The sequence below is a fragment of the Pantherophis guttatus genome, chromosome 4, assembly GCF_059756535.1.
Source record: "Pantherophis guttatus breed Tessera chromosome 4, ASM5975653v1, whole genome shotgun sequence".
In the NCBI taxonomy this organism is placed as follows: domain Eukaryota; kingdom Metazoa; phylum Chordata; class Lepidosauria; order Squamata; family Colubridae; genus Pantherophis; species Pantherophis guttatus.
Window position 1 is genome coordinate 2,768,180 of NC_142066.1, and position 22,255 is coordinate 2,790,434.

Genomic DNA, 22,255 nt, shown 5'->3' on the forward strand with positions numbered 1-22,255 from the left:
GAGGAAGCCGAGGTCAATCTAGACCTCTTTTTAAAAAAAAAAAACACAAAAAAACGAGCAACTTTAAGATGGGTGGACTTCAACTCCCAGAATTCCCCAACGGAGGTCAGTAACCATGGCAACTTTTAAGACGGGTGGGCTTCAGTTCCCAGAATTCCCCAGCCAGCTCTTTTTTTTTTTTTCACTTTGCCAAAGTCAAGATATATTACACTTACTGCATACCCACCATCTATTAAGAAAGTTACCCTACGTGGCTGGCTGGGGAATTCTGGGAATCGAAGTCCACAAGTCTTAAAGTTGCCAATGTTGGAGACCCCTGATTTAAGACTTGTGGACTTCAACTCCCAGAATTCCCCAGCCAGCTTTTTTTTTTTTCACTTTGCCGAAGTCAAGATATATTACACTTACTGCATACCCACCATCTCTTAAGAAAGTTACTCTACATGGCTGGCTGGGGAATTCTGGGAGTTGAAATCCACCCGTCTTAAAAATAGTCAAGATTGGGGACCCCTGATTTAAGACTTGTGGACTTCAACTCCCAGAATTCCCCAGCCATTTCTTTTTTTTTTTTTCACTTTGCCGAAGTCAAGATATATTATGTTTACTGCATACCCACCATCTCTTAAGAAAGTTACACTATATGGGTGACTGGGGAATTCTGCGAGTTGAAGTCCACCCGTCTTAAAAGTAGTCAAGATTGGGGACCCCCTGATTTAAGACTTGGGGACTTCAACTCCCAGAATTCCCCAGCCCGCTCTTTTTTTTTTCCACTTTGCCGAAGTCAAGATATATTATGTTTACTGCATACCCACCATCTCTTAAGAAAGTTACACTATATGGGTGACTGGGGAATTCTGGGAGTTGAAGTCCACCTGTCTTAAAAGCTGCCAACTTTGAGAAACGCTGACCTGATCTGATATTGTGTCCAGTTCTGGCACCCCATTTTAGGAAAACCAGAAGAAATTCAGCAAAGGGCGAAGAGAAGACCTCAGGATGTTTATAGCCTACAAAACTTTAATTGCTCTTAATTCTGCCGAATCGAAATAGATTCTCCCTGATGCTCGTAGGGCAACGGGGCATCTCACTGCTGCAAGAGCCCAACAAGGTAGACCAGAGTAAAACACCCAATCCATATAAATCAGGATTTTTTAAAAATGATCATAGCTAAAGAATCTTGCATGTCTGAATGTGCTTTGTGGTTGTCTGAAAGAGGGAAGGATTTAGCTGAGTTGTTGTCTCCTATTAGGGTCTCTTGCTTCTGTTCATCTGTAAATCTGCATGTTATGTTCTTGGCTGGGGCTTGAGACCCTCTTCTCTGTCCTTGACGGTCAGATCTTCTTCCTGTCTTTTACTCCATTCCACCTTTCCACTGCAGTCATGAAATGGGTAGGCGGGCGGAAGTTTGAGACTCACCTCATCGGAGATCTGGGATCCAAACGTCACCCACGTTCCTACAAGGCAAAACAGGCTTTTGAAATAGGATTATCGAGTGGGTCGCCCCCTCTTGCTAATAAAGATTTGCCAAGCTGCTCTTAATCGAAAGAACCTAGAACCTAGCCTAGAACCGAAAGCAACAGAATCACAAGAGTCGGAAGGGATCTTGGAGGTCCTCTAGTCCAACCCTCTGCTCAAGAGGAGACCCAATAGAATTCCAGACGAAGTGGCCAAGGTCGGAGAGCCCTGATTTAAGACCAGTGGACTTCAACTCCCTGAATTCCCCAGCCAGCTCTTTTTTTCCACTTTGCCGAAGTCAAGATATATTACATTTACTGCATTCCCACCATCTGTGAAGAAAGTTACCCTATGTGGCTGGCTGGGGAATTTTGGGAGTTGAAGTCCACAAATCTTAAAAGTGGCTAAGGTCGGAGAACCCTGATTTAAGATTTGTGGACTTCAACTCCCAGAATTCCCCAGCCAGCTCTTTTTTTCCCACTTTGCCGAAGTCAAGATATAGGACGTTTACTGCATTCCCACCATCTGTGAAGAAAGTTACCCTATGTGGCTGACTGGGGAATTCTGGGAGTTGAAGTCCACAAACCTTACAGTCTCTTTGACACCTTATCTGTGGTGGAGCTGGAAGCTGGTTGGCGAAGGAGGAAACGACAAACACGCCCAAGACAGTTTCAAAAAAATTGAGGGGACCTCCCACCTTTCAGAAGGATTCTGCGCCACCGAGGCCCACCCAGTTCATTGTTTCTCAAGCTGCGGAACTCACCGAGGCCCAGACAGGAGACACGCAGACCAGACTTCCCGAGGTTCCTGCAATGGGAAGAAACGGGAAAGTGAAATTGGGGTGGGGGGTGGGCGCAACTTTCAGTTAAGCCTTTGGCACTGGGGATGGCAACGGTGGTCTGTCAGGGTCTGTGGAAATGGCCTTGGGAGGCAGGAAGAACAGATGCGGAAGAAGCAAGATAAGAGGCAGCTGAGCCCTCAGAAGGAAAGTGACGGGAAAATGTCTATGGAAATTCTCAGTCCTCCAGGTCACAGTTGTCCCAAGAGGCAACTGGACTTTCTTAATAGCCCCAGAAAGACTGGGCCATCCTATCTACAGGACAAAAGACTGGGCCAGTTTATCTACAACACAAAGGACCTTCAACCTCAGGACATAATAGGATTAGCCCTCTACCCATCTCATCACATGGCACCTGGGAAAATTACATCACCCAGCGGGATTCAACCGAGCCTGGGACTCAAGACAACCTACAAAGTTGCCCCTTGCATGGCCCCCTGGGAGTCTGACAACCAATCAGGATACGTTTCTTTCACAGGAACAGGAAGCAAGTTCAAAGCCCAAGAGAGGGTATAAATCAGAGGTGGTATTCAGCCAGGTCGGACCGGTTCAGGCGAACTGGTACTGGCGACCTGCGGGTGGGGGCGCAAACCCATCCTATATCGCTGTGTTTTGGGTGCTGCATGAATGTGTAAACAACTGCTGTTGTTTGACATCTCACTCGTGTGCAGACGGCACGCGCAAGTGAATTGCCGTATTGCATCCGTGAATTGCATCTCTCTCCCCCCCTTTACAGTCCAAGAAACTAGGGAGAGTGTCTTCCGAGAAGCTTCTTCCAGAGGTGGGATTCACTTACATTCCCTACCGGTTCGGAAATGTGAGAGCGCGTGTGTCCGCTCACTCGCTTCGCTCACACGCGCCATCTTCCGTGCCTGATCAGCCTTCTGTATATGTTCTTTGCTCGTGCGGGAGCCTTCCGCGCATGTGCACAGCCTCCAAAATGTGGTGAAATAGGACGGCATTATGTCCAGGCGGGTGGGTGGGTCCTACTGGAGTCGCCGCCACCGATTTGCCCGAACCGGACAGAACCGGCTGAATCCCACCCACTGGCTACTTCCCATGTCCTCATTCTTTCCGTGGGCTCAATTGCCTCTCAGCTGCCTCTTGCCTTGTCTGCAGCTCTTCCTGTCCCCTCCAAGATCATTCGCACATGCCCTTACGGGTAGTTCTCGACTTACGACCACAATTGAACTCCCCCCAATTTCTGTTGCTAAGCGAGTCGTTTGTTCAGTGAATCCAGACCCCATTTTTTAACGGCCTTTCTTGGCCTTTCATTGGTTAAGTGAATCACGGCGGTTGTTACGCTAGTGACACGGTCGTTAAATGAATCCGGCGTCCCCATGGATGTTGCTCGTCAGAAGGTCGCAAAAGGGGATCGCGTGACACCCCCCCCGGGACGCTGCAACGATCATAAATACGAGTCAACGGCCAAGCGTCTGAATTTTGATCCACGTGACAATGGGAATGCCCCACAACTGTCCTAAGTGTGAAAAACAGTCACAAGTCCCTTTTTCCAGTGCCGTCGTAACTTTCAACGGTCACTAAACAAACGGCCGTACGTCGAGGACTACCTGTACAAGGTCCCTGAGCGAGGTTTCCTCCACCAACACAACAATTGTGTTTCACGTCCGCTTTCTTTTAAGGACAGAGTGCCGCCCTCCATACAGCATGCAACGTTGTTCTGGTGCTGCCCAGCATGCTGGGAGTTGTAGTCCAACATATTTAGAGGAGAAATCCAGGCCGAACCCCCACAAGGGATGAGCAAGCTGCATTTCCATTCGTTTGTTGCTTTGGGGGGATGGACCAACCAGGAATATTACGGGTACTCAGAAACTTCTGACACTCGTCCCAAGTTCCCAGCGTACCCCGAAAGGCTGTGGCTGCTCCTTGTGGGTCGTGTTCCTCCCCTGCTTTAGTGACTCTCGCCTGTTTTATTAGGGAGCCACCCTTCTGAGCAATAACAAAGTTAAAAATAGATGCCGGTTTGCGCCTGGCACTTTCGAAACCGAGTCACTCCTGCTTCTAATTGCTGGGAGGAAAACAGGCCACGAACCATCCCGGTTTCATGTGGGCAGCTATTCTCATTTCTTTTTTAGTGACGTCGCGCTCCAATCCTATATATATATATATCCTATTACCATAATACACAACGAATATTAATCCTCTGAAAAGCAGGGAGGAAAAAAAAACCAACATCAAGCCACAGATCACCGCTGGAGATTTAAATGTGGGCCACGCATCCCCGACATTAAATCCCGTTTTTTTTTTCCCGTCCCTCCCTCCCTCTTCTGTCTTTAAGAGAAACGCGATGGGTGTTTGCAGGACGTTGAGCGAGTCTCAACCTCTCGGTCGGATCTCGCCGTTCCGTTAAGTGACCTTCATCTGCTGGATGTGGGTCCTGCCCTCCTCCCAACCCTCACCCAAATCCAGAGGCCAACGTGACCCACGTCGAAAGTTTGTCAACCCCGGCTTTTAATCTGCCCGCCTGGCCGCCTTCCCGGAACCGATGCACCCTAGCAGCGATGAGGATCAAATTGGGATGGTGGGTTTGGAAGCTAGCTGGATTCCCGACAACGGATCTGATTTGTGGTGGGGGGGGGCACGACACGAGGGAGTTGGATCTCCCAGATGGGCTGGTGGCCAGCCCCACAGTCGGCCAGCCCCCCCCCCAACCCCAAGCCTGATTCCCGTTGGGACCTTTACCTTCTGTTCTCTTGGCACGATGCCACCTGCCTCTTAATCCTTTCAGAGGTGCCCATCACTACCCCTCCTCTTCCCCCCCCCCTGCATGCCAAGCGCCTCTCCTCCTCCTCCTCTTCCTCACCCCATTTGCACCTCTTGCAAACACAACACAACACCACAAGGACACAATCTCGCCACAAAGGCAGGAGTTTTGCAGCCCGCAAAGCTTCCGTTATAAAATATTCTTTGGGGCACGCAGTGGAAATCTGGGGGCCTACTAGTGGAGCAAACTTGGGACTCTTTTACACACACATTTTGCTACCTCTTGCACAGGGCAGGGGAGAGCGGCAATCCAGCACATCTGGATTTCACACCTGAGCCAGGTGGGAGAAAGTGGGGTTTTTTTCCCACCGGCTGTCCAAGTCACATCTCTTTAGGGGAATGTGTAGGGTTTTTTTTCCACCACTCACAGCCCCTTCTCTTTTTACAGGGGAACCCCAAAGTCTTGGATCATTCTTCCCCCCACCCTCCCGTGCCCCCCATCTGCAAGAACCCCAATTTTTTTTTTCCCCTTTGCCTTCTTGGAACGAGACAATTAACTTTCAGGTTCAAAAATTCCCCGCATCTAACTTTAATGAAGCAGGAGGTCGGAATGGGTTTTTTGGAAACGGAAAGATTGGGGGGCAATCGGGGAGGAATGTGGGGGTTTTTTGGTGGTGGGGGGCTTGGCACGATTTTCCTTCCTCGTCCCCCCCACTCTCTGGCAAGGAGGGGGACACACAACCCCCCCCCGGCCTTTCCCTACTGTCAAAGTGTCCCAGAAATCCAGTGGCCTGGAACGCAACACACCGCAACTCATCTCCCTGCCTACCTCCGTCCCAGCAGCCAATGGGACCCCCCCCCAAAAAAAACCCTTTAGACTGTAATCTTCAGACTGTGTGGCTGATGGGATTTGTAGTCGGGCATCCCTGGGGACTGGCGCAACGCGGCTCCCTTCCCCTCCTTAAGAGGCTGATTATATAGACTGTCAGTTTGGCAGGCACTCAGCGGCCGATGGGATCTGTAGTCCGGCATCCCCTTGGGGAGGGAGGGAGGGACCCTTCGGCACACTCCCACCCCCCCACCCTCATTTCTCTCCCCCCATCCCGCCCAGATCAATTTTCTTACCTGCAATCTGCTCCTGCCTCCCCCTGCACCTTAATCCACCTTAATCCGTGCAATGTTCAGCACCACCGGCCAGCTCGGCTAGTCCTGTACGGCCGATGGGATATGTAGTCCGGCATCCCCTTGGGGAGGGGGGTGTTTCCCGCCCACCCTAATCAGCACCACCACCACCCCGTCCCTCACAAGCACAGACTCCAACCTTCAGCATCACTGGCCGCTCGTCAAGTTGTTGCGGCCAATGGGCTTTGTAGTCCTGTATCCCCTTGGGGAGGGGTGTTCCCCAGGGCGATCCTTCCTCCCCCCCGCCCTAAACAACCCTCAGCCCCCCTCCCCCAAGCGCAGACGCCAAACCTTCAGCATCACCGGCCACTGGTCAAATCCTGCGTGGACGATGGGCTTTGTAGTCCGGCATCCCTTGGGGAGGGGTGGGCTCATTACAGCTCGACCCTCCCCCCCACCCTAATGAGCCCCCCCACAAGCACAGACTCCAAACCTTCAGCGTCACCAGCCGCTGGTCAAATCCTGCGCGGCCGATGGACTTTGTAGTCCGGCATCTCTTGGGGAGGGGTGGGCTCATTACAGCTCGACCCTCCCCTCCACCGTAATGAGCCCCCCCCAAGCACAGACTCCAAACCTTCAGCGTCACCGGCCGCTGGCCAAATCCTGCGCGGCCGATGGGCTTTGTAGTCCGGCATCCCTTGGGGAGGGGTGGGCTCATTACAGCTCGACCCTCCCCCCCACCGTAATGAGCCCCTCCTCCCAAGCACAGACTCCAAGCCTTCAGCGTCACCGGCCGCTGGCCAAATCCTGCGCGGCCGATGGGCTTTGTAGTCCGGCAACCCCTTGGGAGAGATGATTCCTTCCCCCGCAACCCGAGAAGCCCGCTTACCGATAGTTCATGCCAGTGGCTCGCCCGGTGGATTCCCGCAGGAGGAAGGCGAGCTGGTGGGGTAGGGTCTGCCCGGCCGTCCGGCCGACCCCCGCCAGCCGGGACCCCTTGGCCGGGGGCTGGAAAGCACCGTTGTTCCCCTGGCCGGGACCCCCGCCCCCCGCCGCCGTCCCCGCCCGCCCGCCGCCCCCGCAGAGTCGGTCATCGCTGCTGCGGCTCCGCAGGTTCTGCTCCGTGCAAGCGATGGAGATTTGCATGGCTGGCTCCGGGAAGGTCGCTCCGGAGCCGTGGAAGGAGCGTCCAAGCAGGGCAAGCTAACCCGGCTCGGGGCTCTGGCAGGCTGCCGGCGGGGCGCCACGGGACGGAGCCCTGGCAGCCGCCGCGCGCGCTTCGGGATGCCGGGCGCCCCCCCTCCCCGCCCGCGCTGCGCCTCCGACCAGCCTCATTTGCATCCCGGCTCCGCCCACAGTGGGGGGGGAGGGGGAAAGACAAGACAAGCTGGGGGTGGGAGATGGGGGTGGGGGTGGGAGAACGACCGGAGGGGTCTGATCCGGGCCAGCAGATGCTGCGACGACTCAAGAGACCCCCCGACCGATGGACCAAATCTCCATCGCTTGCACGGAGCAGAACCTGCGGAGCCGCAGCAGGGATGACCGACACATCAAGACTTTCAAGGGCTTTGGATGGATGGATGGATGGATGGAGGGGCAATCCCAGGACCTGGAGAAAGGAGGGTGGGGGGCGCAGGGGGAGAACAGCTGCGGGAACCCCCACCCCCCAAAAAAAAGAGGAGGGGGGGGGACACACACAGGCTCCTCCCCCTCTCTTTCCATGGGAAAGAAAGGATTGCGAGTTACGCACATTGGGGAAGGGATGGGGAGGGGAAGGGAGGAGTGGGGTGGGGGGGACAGGCGTTTCTTGGGGATGGGGGAATAAGGATAATGAAGTGCGGGAGGGGGGGAGGATGAAGGGGAGGGGGCGGCGGCTCTAAGCGCAGGATTAGAATCGCGAGCCTGCGCTGCCCTCTGTTGGCGGCGGATGGGAAGGGCTGCACCCTCTCTGCTCAGTGAAAAAATGGGGGGGGGGTCTCCATCCAGGCCCCCCTCCTCCCACCCCAAGGAAACGGGGGTGATTCCCCCCCATATCCCCCGAATCCTGAGTTCCTCCCTCTCTTCAAACTGCAGAGGGCGCCCTTGGCAGGGAAGGGCAGGGTGTTTGGGGGGGGGGTTTCCAGATTCCCCCCACCCCCTAAGAAGGGCAGTTTGGCGGGGAAGGGGGTCAGACCCACCTGGTCGAGGGGGAAGTTAGGGGCTGCCCAGAGACTGGAGCCTTGCAATACAGGTGAATAGGGAAAGCTTTACCTGTTCCATTTTCAGCCCGAAACTCGGTTGCTCGGAAATAGAATATAGAACAACAGAGTTGGAAGAGACCTTGGCAGTGGTGAAATGTAAAATTTGCTACTACCGGTTCTGTGGGTGTGGCTTGGTGTGTGTGTGGGGGGGGTAATATGACTGAGTGGGTGTGGCCAACTTTTTTTTTTAACTTTTAAAACTATTTTTTTTATAACCTCGTAGCTGAAGAGGTTGTAAAAAAATGCTTTTAAAAGCCTCTGACGATCCCAGCTAACTTGCCTGATCGGCAGAGGCTTTTCTTTTTTTTCAAAGCCTCTGACGATCCCAGCTGACTTGCCTGATCTGCAGAGGCTTTTTTTGTTTTTACTTTTAAAAGCATTTTTTCGACCAAAGAGGTTGTAGAAAAAATGCTTTTAAAAATAATAATAAAAAAGCCTCTGATGATTGCGCGGCTCAGCTGGGCATGGGGGTGGGGAGGGATTTTTGCTACCGGTTCTCCGAACCACTCGCCTCCATCGCTACCGGATCGTATTTATGACCGCTGCTGTGTCCCAAGATCCCGTGATCCGCTTTTGCGACTTTCCGACAAAGTCAAGGGGGGAGAGCCCAATTCTTTTAACAACCGTGTGACTAACTTATCGACTGCGGTTATTCACTTAACGACGACGGCAGGAAAGTTTGTAAAATGGGGCAAATCTCACTTAAGAAATTTCTCCCTTAATCAGAGAAATGTTGGGCTCAATTGTGGTCATAAGTCGAGGACTACTGGTAATAATCCTTCAGGTCTATTACTTTTCTAGCCCGACAACATCTGGTGCTGCCCACCATCTGGTGGGTCGGTATTGTAATGTAAGAGATTGGGAAGCCCCCCTTCCCCCTCCCCCCTAGGTTAGGCCAAGTGAATTCTAGCATTCCAGAGCGAGTTTGGTCTAATGGTTAAGGCAGTATGCTACAAACTGGGAGACTGTGAGTTCTAGTCCCACTATAGGCACAAAAAATGGCTGTGTGATTTTGGGCCAATCACCAGGTGACAGTGAGTTCCAGTTCCGCCTTAGACATGAAAACCATCTGGGTGACTTTGGGTGAATCACCAGGCGACAGTGAGTTCTAGTCCCACTATAGGCACAAAAAATGGCTGGGTGACTTTGGGCCAATCACCAGGCGACAGTGAGTTCTAGTCCCACTACAGGCACAAAAAATGGCTGGGTGACTTTGGGACAATCACCAGGCGACAGTGAGTTCTAGTCCCACTATAGGCACAAAAAATGCCTGGGTGACTTTGGGCCAATCACCAGGCGACAGTGAGTTCTAGTCCCAAAATAGGCACAATAAATGCCTGGGTGACTTTGGGCCAATCACCAGGCGACAGTGAGTTCTAGTCCCAAAATAGGCACAAAAAATGGCTGGGTGACTTTGGGCCAATCACCAGGCATCAGTGAGTTCTAGTCCCACTATAGGCAGAAAAAATGGCTGAGTGACTTTGGGCCAATCACTAAGTGACAGTGAGTTCTAGTCCCAAAATAGGCACAATAAATGCCTGGGTGACTTTGGGCCAATCACCAGGCGACAGTGAGTTCTAGTCCCAAAATAGGCACAAAAAATGGCTGGGTGACTTTGGGCCAATCACCAGGCGACAGTGAGTTCTAGTCCCACTACAGGCACAAAAAATGGCTGGATGACTTTGTGACAATCACCAGGCGACAGTGAGTTCTAGTCCCGCCTTAGACATGGAAGCCATCTGGGTGACTTTGGGCTAGTCCCTCTCTCTCTCTTTCTCTCTCAGCCCAGCCCACCTCACCGGGTTGTCGTTATGGGGAAAATAGGAGGAGGAATTACTGTCTTACGTCCGCCTGCCTTGATTCATTGGGGAAAAGTAATAAAAGTCGGGATAGAAATAAAATCCGAATAAATCCAATCTTGCGACTCCACCGGTGACATAGCGCCTGCTTAAAACCCAGACTCAACGGGGCCCTTTTCCTCGCCCCACGGCACCGTTTGCTTTGGCCCCAAAGGGAGCGCTGTTCCCCGGTCACAACTCAGCGGGAAAAAGAGAGAGTCGAAGAAGCTCCATTAGCCACCTTGATTAAGCTTTGCAAACGGAGCAACGGCTCCTCGGGGACAGCTAAAGCGGGAATTAAACTTTTCTCCTCGTGAAAATAAATGACTCCGGTTAATCACTCGTCTGGAAATAATTCTGCTCCGTCTGAAGGCGTTCGGCTTTCGGAAACGAAAATGGCACGCGGGGGGTCTCCGGGTGGCCTAATCAGCCCCTAATCCATTTCGGTTCTTCGGGAAAGCAAATTTGAAAACGGGCCCTTAAGGAGGATGGGAAACAGCGCCTGCCAGAAGTCCCCCCATCCCATTCCTTTTTTCCCCCCACCTCAAAATGGCATGAAAAGAACAGAGGCCGGATCTGAAGAGAATGGAATGGAATGGAATGGAATAGAATAGAATAGAATAGAATATCAGAGTTGGAAGGGGCCTTGGAGGTCTTCTAGTCCAGCCCCCTGTTCAGGCAGAACCCATACAATCTCAGACAAGTGATTGTCCAGCCTCTTCTTAAAAACCTCCAGTGATGCAACACGCACGATTTCTGGTGGCAAGCTGTTCCACTGGTTAATTGTCGTCCCTATTAGGAAGTTTTCTCCTTCATTCCAGGTTGCTTCTACTCCTTGATCAGTTTCCATCCGTTGCTTCTTGTCCTGCCTTCCGGTGCTTTGGAGAATAGGCTGACCCCCCAAATCTTCTTTGGGGCAGCCCCTCAAATATTGGAACTCTGCTGTCATGTCCCCCCCCTAGTCATTCTCTTTGTTAGACTAACAAAATAACAGAATGGGAAGGGACCTTAAAAGATCTTCTAGTCCAACCCTCTGCTCTGGCACGAAACCGTTTCAGACAAATGGCTGTCCAATCTCTTCTTTCGAACGGTCTCGATTCTCCATCGATGGCCGTGTGAAATGGCCACCGATGGCCGCTTGTGCCCCGGACACCCCGAATTTCAATCAACGACCCCCCCACTTTGGGGACCGGCTCGACCCCGGCTCTCCCTGGTGTATGTCCCTCATCCCCTCAACCCCTCCCTCCCCGAAGCTTCCTTCCTTGCACATGAATGGGAATGAATGAATTGAGGCCAAGCCGTCCGCGGGAGATTAATTCATTCCGGCTTTCCAAATGGGAGCCGGCCTTCCGGTTTTTTTTTTTAATCTGTCCGGTTTAAGCTTCTTTCCTGAGGTTTTGGGGATTCAACTGGAGAAGGACGACGGTGCGAATTCCCCCCACCCTCCACCCCAGCCGGCCAGCCTGGACGGTGGCCTGCCTTTTCCCACTCCTCAAAAAGCGTGGCACTCGGATCGCAGGTTGACGGATGGACAAATCCGGATGATCGGGCGGACCGTTTGGGTGTCGCCAAGCCCGTTCGGATTGGGAGCACACGCGGCTGTCAAGACACATGTGTGAAGCAACAACGCTGTTCGCACGCGAGGCCTGTGTGGGTCAACCTTGCCAAGAGGGGTGGGGGGACTTCAATTCCCAGAATTCCCCAGCCGGCGAATATATATAGTAGCACAGCCGTAGCCTGAATCTGGACAATGCAATCCTAAATTGCATTAACCGAGGGATACAATCGAGATCAAGGGAGGTACTAATACCACTCTACAAAGCCTTAGTAAGACCACACCTAGAGTACTGCATCCAGTTTTGGCCACCACGCTCTAAAAAAAGATGTGGAGACTCTAGAAAGAGGGCAGAGAAGAGTAAGAAAGACAATTAGGGGACTGGAGGATAAAACATACGACGAACGGTTGCAGGAACTGGGCCTGGCTAGTCTAGTGAAGAGAAGGACCAGGGGAGACAGGAGAGCATCTTCCAATATTTGAGGGGCTGCCCCAGAGAGGAGGAAGGGGGTCAAGCTATTTTCCAAAGCACCCAAAAGCCAGACAAGGAATCATGGATTGAAGCTGATCAAGGAGAGATTCAATCTAGAAATAAGGAGGAATTTTCTGACAGTGAGAACCACCAACCGATGGAACCGAAGTCGCCTTCGGAAGTTGTGGGAGCTTCATCCCTGGAGGCTCTCAAGAAGAGACCGGACTGCCATCTTGTCAGAAATGGTGTAGGGTCTCCTGCCTGGATCGGGGTGGGGGTTGGACTAGATGACCTCCAAGGTCCCTTCCAACTTTGTTAATCTGTATCTGTACCTCTCCCTCCAAGATTAGAGGATGCAATCTATCTCTAGCGGGCCTCCCCATCTTCCTAGCTCCTACGGATCGTCCACGACTTAACAACCATTCGTTTTAACCGAAAAAGATGATTTGCAACCGGTTCTCCTCGTGCTTACGACCGTTGCCACATCCCGTCGTCCAATCAAGCGCTTGGCAAATGGCACGTATCAAGGCCTCCTGAGGTCCCGGGATCGCCGTTTGCGATTTTTTTTCCCCCAAGCCGGATTCGGACAAGCAAACTCAACGGGTGGGGACGGGGGACATCGGTTTTGTTTAACGACTGCCCGCTTCGCTTAACGGCTGCAGGGATTTTGCATAACAACTTTTGGCCCAGAGGGTGGTGAAATCGGGCGTGACTCGCGTAACAAGTCCTTGCTTCGCGACGGAAATCCCGGCCCCCGTTTGCGGTCGTTAAGCCGAGCGGTACCTGTATTATTTTCCCCGCCTGAAATCCTCCAGGGGTGGGCACGACCCCCCAATTTTCTTAGGCTTCAGGTTCTCCTCTCCAAATCTGTAGGGTTTTTTTTTTTTTTTTTAGCAAGCTGGCCTATTTTGCAATGCAGGTTTTACAGATTAACACAGTTGGAAGGGACCTCGGAGGTCATCTAGCAGACCCTACACACCATTTCTGACCGTGGGCCGTCCGGTCTCTTCTCGAAAGCCTCCAGGGATGAACTTCCGAAGGCGACTTCGGTTCCTAGCCTAGCCAAGTCCTTTTTACAGACCTAACAGCATCGTGGTTTGAAAGGAAACTTGGTTTGGCTTTAGAGAATGTTGGATTGTATCTGGCAAACCCTTGAATGAATCTGAACTATTTAAAAAAAGGCCTTTGCGGTCCCCGTTGCTACTAAATTCACCTGGTCCTCTGATTCGTTGTGTGAATTGTCATGACTTATTTCTTCTAAGCTTCTTTTCTGAACAGTTTTCTAATCCGGCCCTCTTCTGTTTATGGATGTTTTAATTTCCTCCTGAGCTTTACTGCAATTTCTCCAATTGTTATCTTCAGAAATAACTCTTCAAGGTTAAACGAATAACAGCATCCATTTATTTCAATATGAGCCTGCTGCTACATTCGGTTGGAAATGTTGTTATCCAAATTAATAGTTTCCAGGTGAATGCTGAGCTTTCCAAGGCTTCTTTGCCTTCTCAAAATATATTACTTGCTGATTCCTTTCCTTGTTTCTCTTCCCCTCTTCAAATTTCCCCCACTTCCCCCTTTTTTAATTTGAGATCTGAGTCCCTCTCAGTGTAGACTTTCATTGGGAAATGTCTTTGGAGATTTCCCAGTCCTCCTAGTCACGGTGGTCCCAAAAGTTCTTTCTTTTTTTTTTTTCAAGAGGCAATTGGCTTTTCTGGGTTTTTTCTTCGAAGACATTTCGCTTCTCACCCAAGAAGCTTCTTCAGCTCTGACTGGAGCGGGCGGAACGGAAGGATTCATTGGGAAATGTGGTCAGCATTGCAAATAAATACCTACAATCATCTTCTTCTTCTTTTTTTTTTTAAAAAAATGAACATGTAATTCTTTTAGTTGCAAGAAAAAAAGAAAGAAAAAGGAGAAAGAAAGAAAGAAAAAAGGAAGGAAGGAAGGGAGAGAGAGAGAGAAAAAGAAAAAAGAAAAAGAAAAAGAAAAAAGGAGAAAAAGAGAGAGAAAGAAAAGATAGATGGAAAGGAAGGAAGGAAGGAAAGAAGGAAGAAAGAGAAAAAGAGAAAGAAAGGGAAAGAAGGAAGAAAAGAAAAAAGGTCAAAGAAACAAAGAAAAAGCAAAAAGGAGAAAGAGAAAGAAAGAAAGAAAGGAGAAAGAAAGAAAGGAGAAAGAAAAAGAAGAAGCAAAAAGAGAAAGAGAGAAAAAAGAAAGAAGAAAGAAAAAGAAAAAAGGAAGGAAGGGAAAGAGAAAAAAGGAAGAAAAAAGAAAGAAAAAGAAAGAGAGAAAAAAGAAAAAAGAAAAAGAAAAAAGCAGAAAGAGAAAGAAAAGATAGATGGAAAGGAAGGAAGGAAGGAAGAGAAAGAAAGAGAGAGAAAGAAAAAGAAAGAAAGAGGGAAAGAAGGAAGAAAAAAGGAAAAAGGAGAAACAGAAACAAAAAGCAAAAAAAGGAGAAAGAGAAAGAAAGAAGGGAGGAAGAAAAAGGAAGAAAAAGCAAAGAGAGAGAGAGAGAGAGAGGGGGGGGCCTGGGGAATTCTGGGAGTTGAAGTCCATCCATCTTCATTCAAGTGGCTAAAGTTGAGAGGACAGGGAAACCAGGAGGAGCTTCTGTAGCCAAGGATGGATTTAAACCTTCGCAACTTGAAGCTGGATGGGCTTCAACTCCCAGAATCCCCCAGCCAGCCATGCATTGGCTGCATTGGCCCCTTAGAATCGGTGCATTCCCCAACATCAGATTTTTTTGTTTTTTAGGAACTGATCCTTGGCAGCAAACCCCGTCACGTGTTCACCCAAACATCTGCCATCCTTGCACGAGATCCAAAACCAGCAGCCGGAACGGGTTCGTTCACGAAAGAGAAGCAACACCAAAGTTGGGCACAAAATCCACAATGTTGGGATTTGGGTGGAAGGAAGGAAGGAAGGAATCGCACCCGGGGGGAAAAGGCCAACTACCTTCCTAGCCAACCGCCAGCCTAGATGGACGCCGGAATTATGTTCTGCTTGGAAACCGCTGATGGACTTTGTGCTCGAGACGGGGGGGGGGGGGAAACCACACACGCAATCTTTGGGTTTTGCTGACTCCGTCGGTTGTTTTTATAGAAATGGGTAGTCGGAGTTGAGAGAGCAATTTCACTCTGCACTTCAGGGCACTCCAAGGGCAGTGAAGGGAGTGGGCAGCCAATCTTTTTCTTCTTCCTCTCTATCCCTTGCTTTTCTTTTCTCCCTCTCTCCTAATAATTCTGATTTCCATCTGTCTGTCTGTCTTATCTGTCTCTCTCTCTCTCTCTCTGTCTCTATCTATCTCTGTCTCTCTCTCTTATGTCTATCTATCTCTGTCTATCTCTGTCTATCTGTCTCTCTTTCTCTATTTCTGTCTCTGTCTGTCTCTCTTTCTCTATTTCTGTCTCTGTCTGTCTCTCTTTCTCTATTTCTGTCTCTGTCTGTCTCTCTTTCTCTATTTCTGTCTCTGTCTGTCTGTCTGTCTGTCTATCTCTATCTACCTATCTCTCTCTCCAATATATCTATGTCTCTCTGTCCGTCTGTCCATCTCTCTCTCCATCCATCCATCATCCCTCCCTCCCCCACCCACCCACCCACCCATCCACCTACCAGTATCTATCTATCTATCTATCTATCTATCTATCTATCTATCTATCTATCTATCTGTCTGTCTGTCTGTCTCTCTCTGTCTATCTCTCTCTCTCTCTTTCTCTATTTGTCTGTCTATCTATCTATCTATCTATCTATCTATCTATCTATCTATCTATCTCTGTCTCTCTGTGTCTCTCTCTCGTCTGTCTGTCTATCTCTGTCTTTCTATCTCTGTCTATCTGTCTCTCTTTCTCTATTTCTGTCTCTGTCTGTCTGTCTGTCTGTCTGTCTATCTCTATCTACCTATCTCTCTCTCCAATATATCTATGTCTCTCTGTCCGTCTGTCCATCTCTCTCTCCATCCATCCATCATCCCTCCCTCCCCCACCCACCCATCCATCCACCTACCAGTATCTATCTATCTATCTATCTATCTATCTATCTATCTATCTATCTATCTATCTATCTGTCTGTCTGTCTGTCTGTCTGTCTGTCTGTCTGTGTCTGTCTCTCTCTCTCTGTCTATATCTCTCTCTCTCTATTTGTCTATCTATCTATCTATCTCTGTCTCTCTGTGTGTCTCTCTCTCGTCTGTCTGTCTATCTATCTATCTGTCTGTCTATCTCTGTCTCTCTCTCTCTTATGTCTATCTATCTCTGTCTCTCTCTATCTCTGTCTATATATCTATCTGTCTCTCTCTTTCTCTATTTGTCTGTCTATCTATCTATCTCTCTTTCTGTCTGTCTCTGTCTATCTATCTCTGTCTCTCTCTCTTATGTCTGTCTATCTATCTATCTATCTGTCTCTCTATATCTATCATCTATCTATCTATCTATCTATCTATCTATCTATCTATCTATCTATCTATCTATCTGTCTCTTTCGCTATTTCTGTCTGTCTGTCTATCTATCTATCTATCTATCTGTCTATCTCTACCTCTCTCTCTCTCCAATATATCTATCTGTCTGTCTGTCCATCTGTCCATCTCTCTCTCCATCCATCCATCATCCCTCCCTCCCTCCCCCCCACCCATCCATCTACCTACCAGTATCTATCTATCTATCTATCTATCTATCTATCTATCTATCTATCTATCTATCTATCTATCCATCCATCCATCCATCCTTCTATTATCTACTAGTATCGATCTATCTCCCTCTCCCTCCCTCCCTCTCTCTCCCTCCCTTTCATCTATCTATCATGTCCCTCTCTCATCTCTATATACCATCTAACTATCATTTGTCCAGGATGCTATAAAGACTCCAGCTTTGGAGCCCAAAGGGTTGGACTAGAAGACCTCCAAGGTGCTTTCCAGCCCTATGATTCAATGATCTCTCTTTCTCTCTCTCTGTCTCTGTAAGACCCTCAGCCAAAGAACCATCATTTTTGGGGGGCCTCCTTAGATCTCCTTCGGTCTTTCTCCCGGTTGGCGTCTTCCAGTGAGTTGAACTACAGTTCCCATCGCTCCCAGCCAGTCAGGTCTGGGCTACCTTTTGATTTTCCATTCGAGTGACCTCCGCACCTCCCCATTCTGAGCAGGGGAAATCCACTGGCACTACAGCGGAAGGGTGAGGTCTCCGAGAGAGGGCACGGACCACTCGTTTACCCATGTGGCTGGACTCCGGTGTCTCTCCACCCCAGCCGGGAAATCTGGTCCCTACAGAGAACGAATATCGCATGGACGGAAAAAGGGGGGGAAAAGAAGCAAAATTCCTTCTTTCTTTTCCCCGTTTTTCCACGCTAACTTTCGAAGGGGGATGCCATAAAGCTGGGGGGGTTGGACTAGAAGACCTCTAAGCTCCCTTCCAACTTTAGGATTCTGCGAAAAAAAAATCTAGGCCAATGCAACTCACTCTCCGGGGTACCCCAACTCTAAATGACCCCCCCCTCACCCATCCTACCTGTGTCTCATGCTGCTCTGGCTCCTCTCGGCTTCCTCCACCGTCATCCCGGCCTCCATGAGGTAGCTCTCCATCCGCCGTTTCTCCAGGCAACACCTGGTGGCCTCCGCTCTCTGGAGAGAATTCAGGGCCTCCCCATCCGAGCCCAGAGGGACCCCCTGTCTCTTGGGGCTTCGCCGCTGGCCGCCGTCTCCCCCGCGCGTCTTGCTCTTCTTGTTCAGGCCGTAGAGTTCCTCCAGGCTGAATTTGCTCCCGACTCCGGTAGACCCCCGACTCATGGGGGCCGGACCCCCACGCGAAGAACTAGCAAACATGGGTGGGAGGCGGAAGGGGGGGAAAATCGGTACTTGCGGAGGACAGCAGCCTGTGCGGAAAAATCACAGAGTGGCTTTTCTGGGCTGTGTCGTTCCCCCCCCCAATCTGCAGGGTGGGGTGGGGGTGGGGGAACACGTGGGGGATTTGTAGGGCTAGCAGCTGTTGAGTGTGGTCTCTGTGCTGGTGTTTTCCATTGGGTCCTCGCCTTTCCCTCCCCCGGGCTCGCAGCCTTTTGATCGCCGGCTGGTGCCTAATCCCTTTTTCTTGGGTGGGTGAATAATTTCCGCGGAGTTTTGGGGGGACACGGTCTTTTTTCACTCAGTCAGAAAAGGGGGTCCGATGACGCGATTGGAGCGCCCCGTTTTTTTCCACGGGAAAAGTGAGGAACGGGCCGGCCTTTGCTCTCCAAGCAAACTCTGCATTGGGGGTGGGATTCCCAGCCGGCTTTTGAAAGCAGCTATGTCCGAGGGGCAAAAGGATCTCGCCTTTTGGACACACCGGCTGCTCTTCTCGAAATCGCCTCGATTTAGAACGACCATGGAGCCCCACATTTTTTTTTGAGGGGGGTTAAGTGAGACAGCGGCGAAGCGACTTTGGGCCCCGTTTTACGACCTTCCTTGCCACGGTGGGTTAAGTGAATCGCCGCACTTATTAAGTTAGTAACACAGTCAGTTGTGGGTTGCAGATTGTTACTACCAGTTCGCTACGTCTGTGCACGCTTACCCAGTTCACACACGCGCCTGCCTTTGCACCCGGCCTCAAAAACATGCCTAAATAGGATGGCATAGAGCCACGGAAGGTGGCCGGGCCCACTTGCGATTTCCACAATCGGTTCCGGCGAACTGTTCCGAACCGGCTGAATACCACCTCTGAACACGGTTCAATGAATCGGGCTTCCCCATGGCCTTGGCTCGTCAGGAGGTCGCAAAAAAAGATCGTGTGACTCCCACCCCCGGGATGCTGCATGGTGTCATAAATACGAGTCAGTTGCCAGTTTGTTCACGCGACGCTGGGGAATGCTGCAACGGTCGTTAAGTGCGAAAAACGGTCCCAAGTCGCTTTTTTTTCAGTGCCGGGGTAACTTCGAACGGTCACTAAATGAACTGTTGTAAGTCGAGGACTGCCAAGAGATTTATGCAGGATCGCAGGAGATAAAGTGGCCTTTGCTTAAGCAACAGCCGGTAGTCCTTGCTTAAGGACTGATTGCTGAGCGACGGAAGCGGAAGACTGTCTCTGACATGATTTTGATGTTCTGACAGCCACAACCCTCAGCCGCACGGTCACACAACGGCTGTTTGGATGCCTGGCAAGCTGTTTGTCTTTCTGGATGTCTTTGCAGCATCCCACAGCCACGTAATCACAATTTTGATCCTCCTCCTCTTTTAACGACCCGATAATTCCTTGCAGGGTAGAGTCTGGGCAACTGAATGGAGCTAGCTGAGTGTTTACTGGCCGGATGCCCTTCTTGTTGCCAGTGCGGAGTTTTGTTCAGCAGATATATTCTCATTGTGCCCAGAGAGAGAAATAGCTGCCTCTACCTGGGATTGAACTCACAACCTCCTGATTGTGAGGCAAAAGCTACACCTCTAGGCCACCACACCACTCTATTGTAACCACAATTTCGATGGGGTTTTTTGTGTGTGTATGTGTGTGTATTTCCTTCTGCTTTCCAGCAAAAATGCCCATGGATTTGCTTAATGACCCCTCGCGTTTGCTTAACACCTCACACAAGGCTGTAAAATCAGGCGGCACAGCCCCCCCGGTGACCTGCTTAACGACTGCAAAGACTTAGGACCATCGTTCCAGGCTCAGTTATGGTTGTTAAGTCAAGGACTACTTGTATACAGATACAGGTAGTCGACTTACAACAGTTCACTTAGTGACCTTTCAAAGTTACAACGGCACCGAACAAAGGGACTTATGACCATTTTTCATACTTACGACCTTTGCAGCGTCCCGATGGTCATGTGATCAAAATTCAGAGGCTTGTGCAATCGCTTCATACTTACGACCGTTGTTGGGTCCCAAGGTCACGTGATCCCCCCCTTTGGACAAGCAACAGCAATGGGGGAAGCCAGATTCCCTTAACAACCGGGTGACAAACATATCAACTGCAGGGGATTCACTTAACGACGGTGGCATGAAAGGGTGTAAAATGGGGGCAAAACTCACTCAAGCACAAGAAATGGTGGGCTCAATTGTGGTCGTAAGTCGAGGAGTTACCCGTACTGTTCTGCAGACGCAAAGGGGCTTTGGGGGAAACCTCTTGTGCTCTTTGACTCTATAAGTATAGATTTCAACTCAAAACTGTCGGCCGAATGTTCGCAGATGTCGCTCTTCCCATTTGGAGCTTTTAAGAGGAATTAAAATGGGGGATTGTGGAAAATTTAATACTTCCCGGTGGGAGCAGAGACCCCCCCTTCCCCTGGCTCTTGGCCGAATGCTCCCCCCCCCAACCAGGTCCATTTGGGGGAGATCGGAGGGGGTGCAGCAGGGAGGAAGAGGAAAAGGGGGTGAGTAATAACGTGTAGAGAGGCTCAGATCCAAGGGGGGAACGATGACGATATTCAATTAATCAGTGGAACAATTAAGTCAGTGGAACAGCTTGCCACCAGAAGTTGTGGGAGCTCCAACACTGGAGGTTTTTAAGAAGAGACTGGACCATCATTTGTCTGAAATGGTAGAGGGCTTCCTGCTTAAACAACCGGGTTGGACTAGATGACCTCCAAGATCCCTTCCAGCTCTATTCTATTCTATTCTATTCTATTCTATTCTATTCTATTCTATTCTATTCTATTCTTTTTTATTCTTTTCTGTTCTATTCTATTTTCTATATTCTAATCTATTCTATTCTATTGTTACGACGGCACTGAAAAAAATGACTTATGACCATTTTTCACGCTTACGACCGTTGCGGCATCCCCTGATCAAAATTCAGACGCTGGGCAACTGACTCATACTTACGACGGGTCGCAGTGTCCCGTGATCCCCTTTTGCGACCTCCTGACAAAGCAAAGTCCACGGGGAAAGCCGGATTCACTTCGCCCAGCCGTGTTGCTAACTTATCAACTGCACTGATTCAAATTAACAAATGGCAAGTTTGTAAAATGGAGCAAAGGCAGGTCGTAAAACGGGGCAAAGCTCACTTCACAAGCGTCTCGCTTAGCAACAAAAATTTGGGGTGTGTGTGTGTCAATTGTGGTCGTAAATCAACCTGGGTGGCTTTAAACCTACCGTTGTAGCCAAAATTGTGGAAACCTTTTGGGAAAAGTGTATTTTTGAGGTTGGATGGCTAATAATACCATTTTTTGGGGGGCAGTTTCAAGATAATCCTATTCCGCGGCTGGAATGGCTTGGGAAGAGCCCAGACCTTCACCCAATTGAAAATCTAGGGAGCCGACTCAAGAAACTGGTTAGTCAGACGCGACTCGGCAATCAAACCCAGTTCATAGAAGCCATCATTCAATCTTGGTTTCACATAACAGCTGCAGAACTCAAAAACTGGGTTCCCTCCATGGGAAGACGTTGTTAGGCCGTCATTCATGCTAAAGGTGACCCAACGAAGCCTTAACTGACATGGGGATCATTTTTGTAGATCTCATTTTTTCCTACATGTTTCACTTTTCTTCTTTATGCATACCTGCTATTCTCATAGCAAATCCTTCACAAAAGTTATCATACTATGTTCTTGATTAAATTATCTTTCCATTGATGTATAATTTTAGGGTACTACTCCGAAAAAGCAAAAAGTGGTGTTACGAGTTAGTTTTAGAAAATACACTTTTCCCAAAAGGTTTCCACAATTTTGGCCGCTACTGTAACCCTTGCATAATCTCCTTTGCAAGAGGGGCCTGGCGTGTCGGACATTTCTGGCAAAATAAATACGGTAAATAGGCCGACGCGAGATCAAAAGGCCCAGCTCCCATTACGCATCCTGCATTTATTTATTTAGCGTATGGCTGGTCACACACAATATTAAAACACTTCATTTTTACCGGTTAAAACAATTAAAACGGTTCGAAAAAGAGCAGTAAGAAACCCTAAGAGGAAAACAGAAATAACATTTCAGAGTTTAATGTCGAGTTTGGAGATCCAGTCAGTAGCTGTCGTCGTTACGCAGAGGAAGTCCCTAAAGTGAAGTCTGCAAATTTCCAAAGAACGGAGAACAGATTAAGCCTTCATTTATGCACTGCCGGAACTAAAAAAGACA

At 49.7% G+C, this 22,255-nt stretch overlaps 1 protein-coding gene across 4 annotated transcripts in view; it reads right to left on the bottom strand.

Annotated features, from left to right (window-relative positions):
• KCNAB3 (potassium voltage-gated channel subfamily A regulatory beta subunit 3) overlaps positions 1-18,101 on the bottom strand; it is a 41,468-nt gene extending 23,367 nt beyond the window's left edge. For 2 of the 4 annotated variants that reach the window (XM_087891639.1, XM_087891638.1), the window contains exons 1-3: positions 7,026-7,421; positions 2,216-2,259; positions 1,414-1,451 (exon numbers count right to left, since the gene is read on the bottom strand). In XM_087891639.1, the coding sequence (XP_087747765.1) occupies positions 1,414-1,451; positions 2,216-2,259; positions 7,026-7,282 (339 nt within the window). In that variant the 5' untranslated portion in view covers positions 7,283-7,421. Of the gene's footprint in view, positions 1-1,413; positions 1,452-2,215; positions 2,260-7,025; positions 7,422-17,730 lie in introns of those variants that run through there. The other 2 variants (XM_034427071.3, XM_034427070.3) reach the window with 2 other exon arrangements.
• Positions 18,102-22,255: the final 4,154 nt, after the last annotated feature.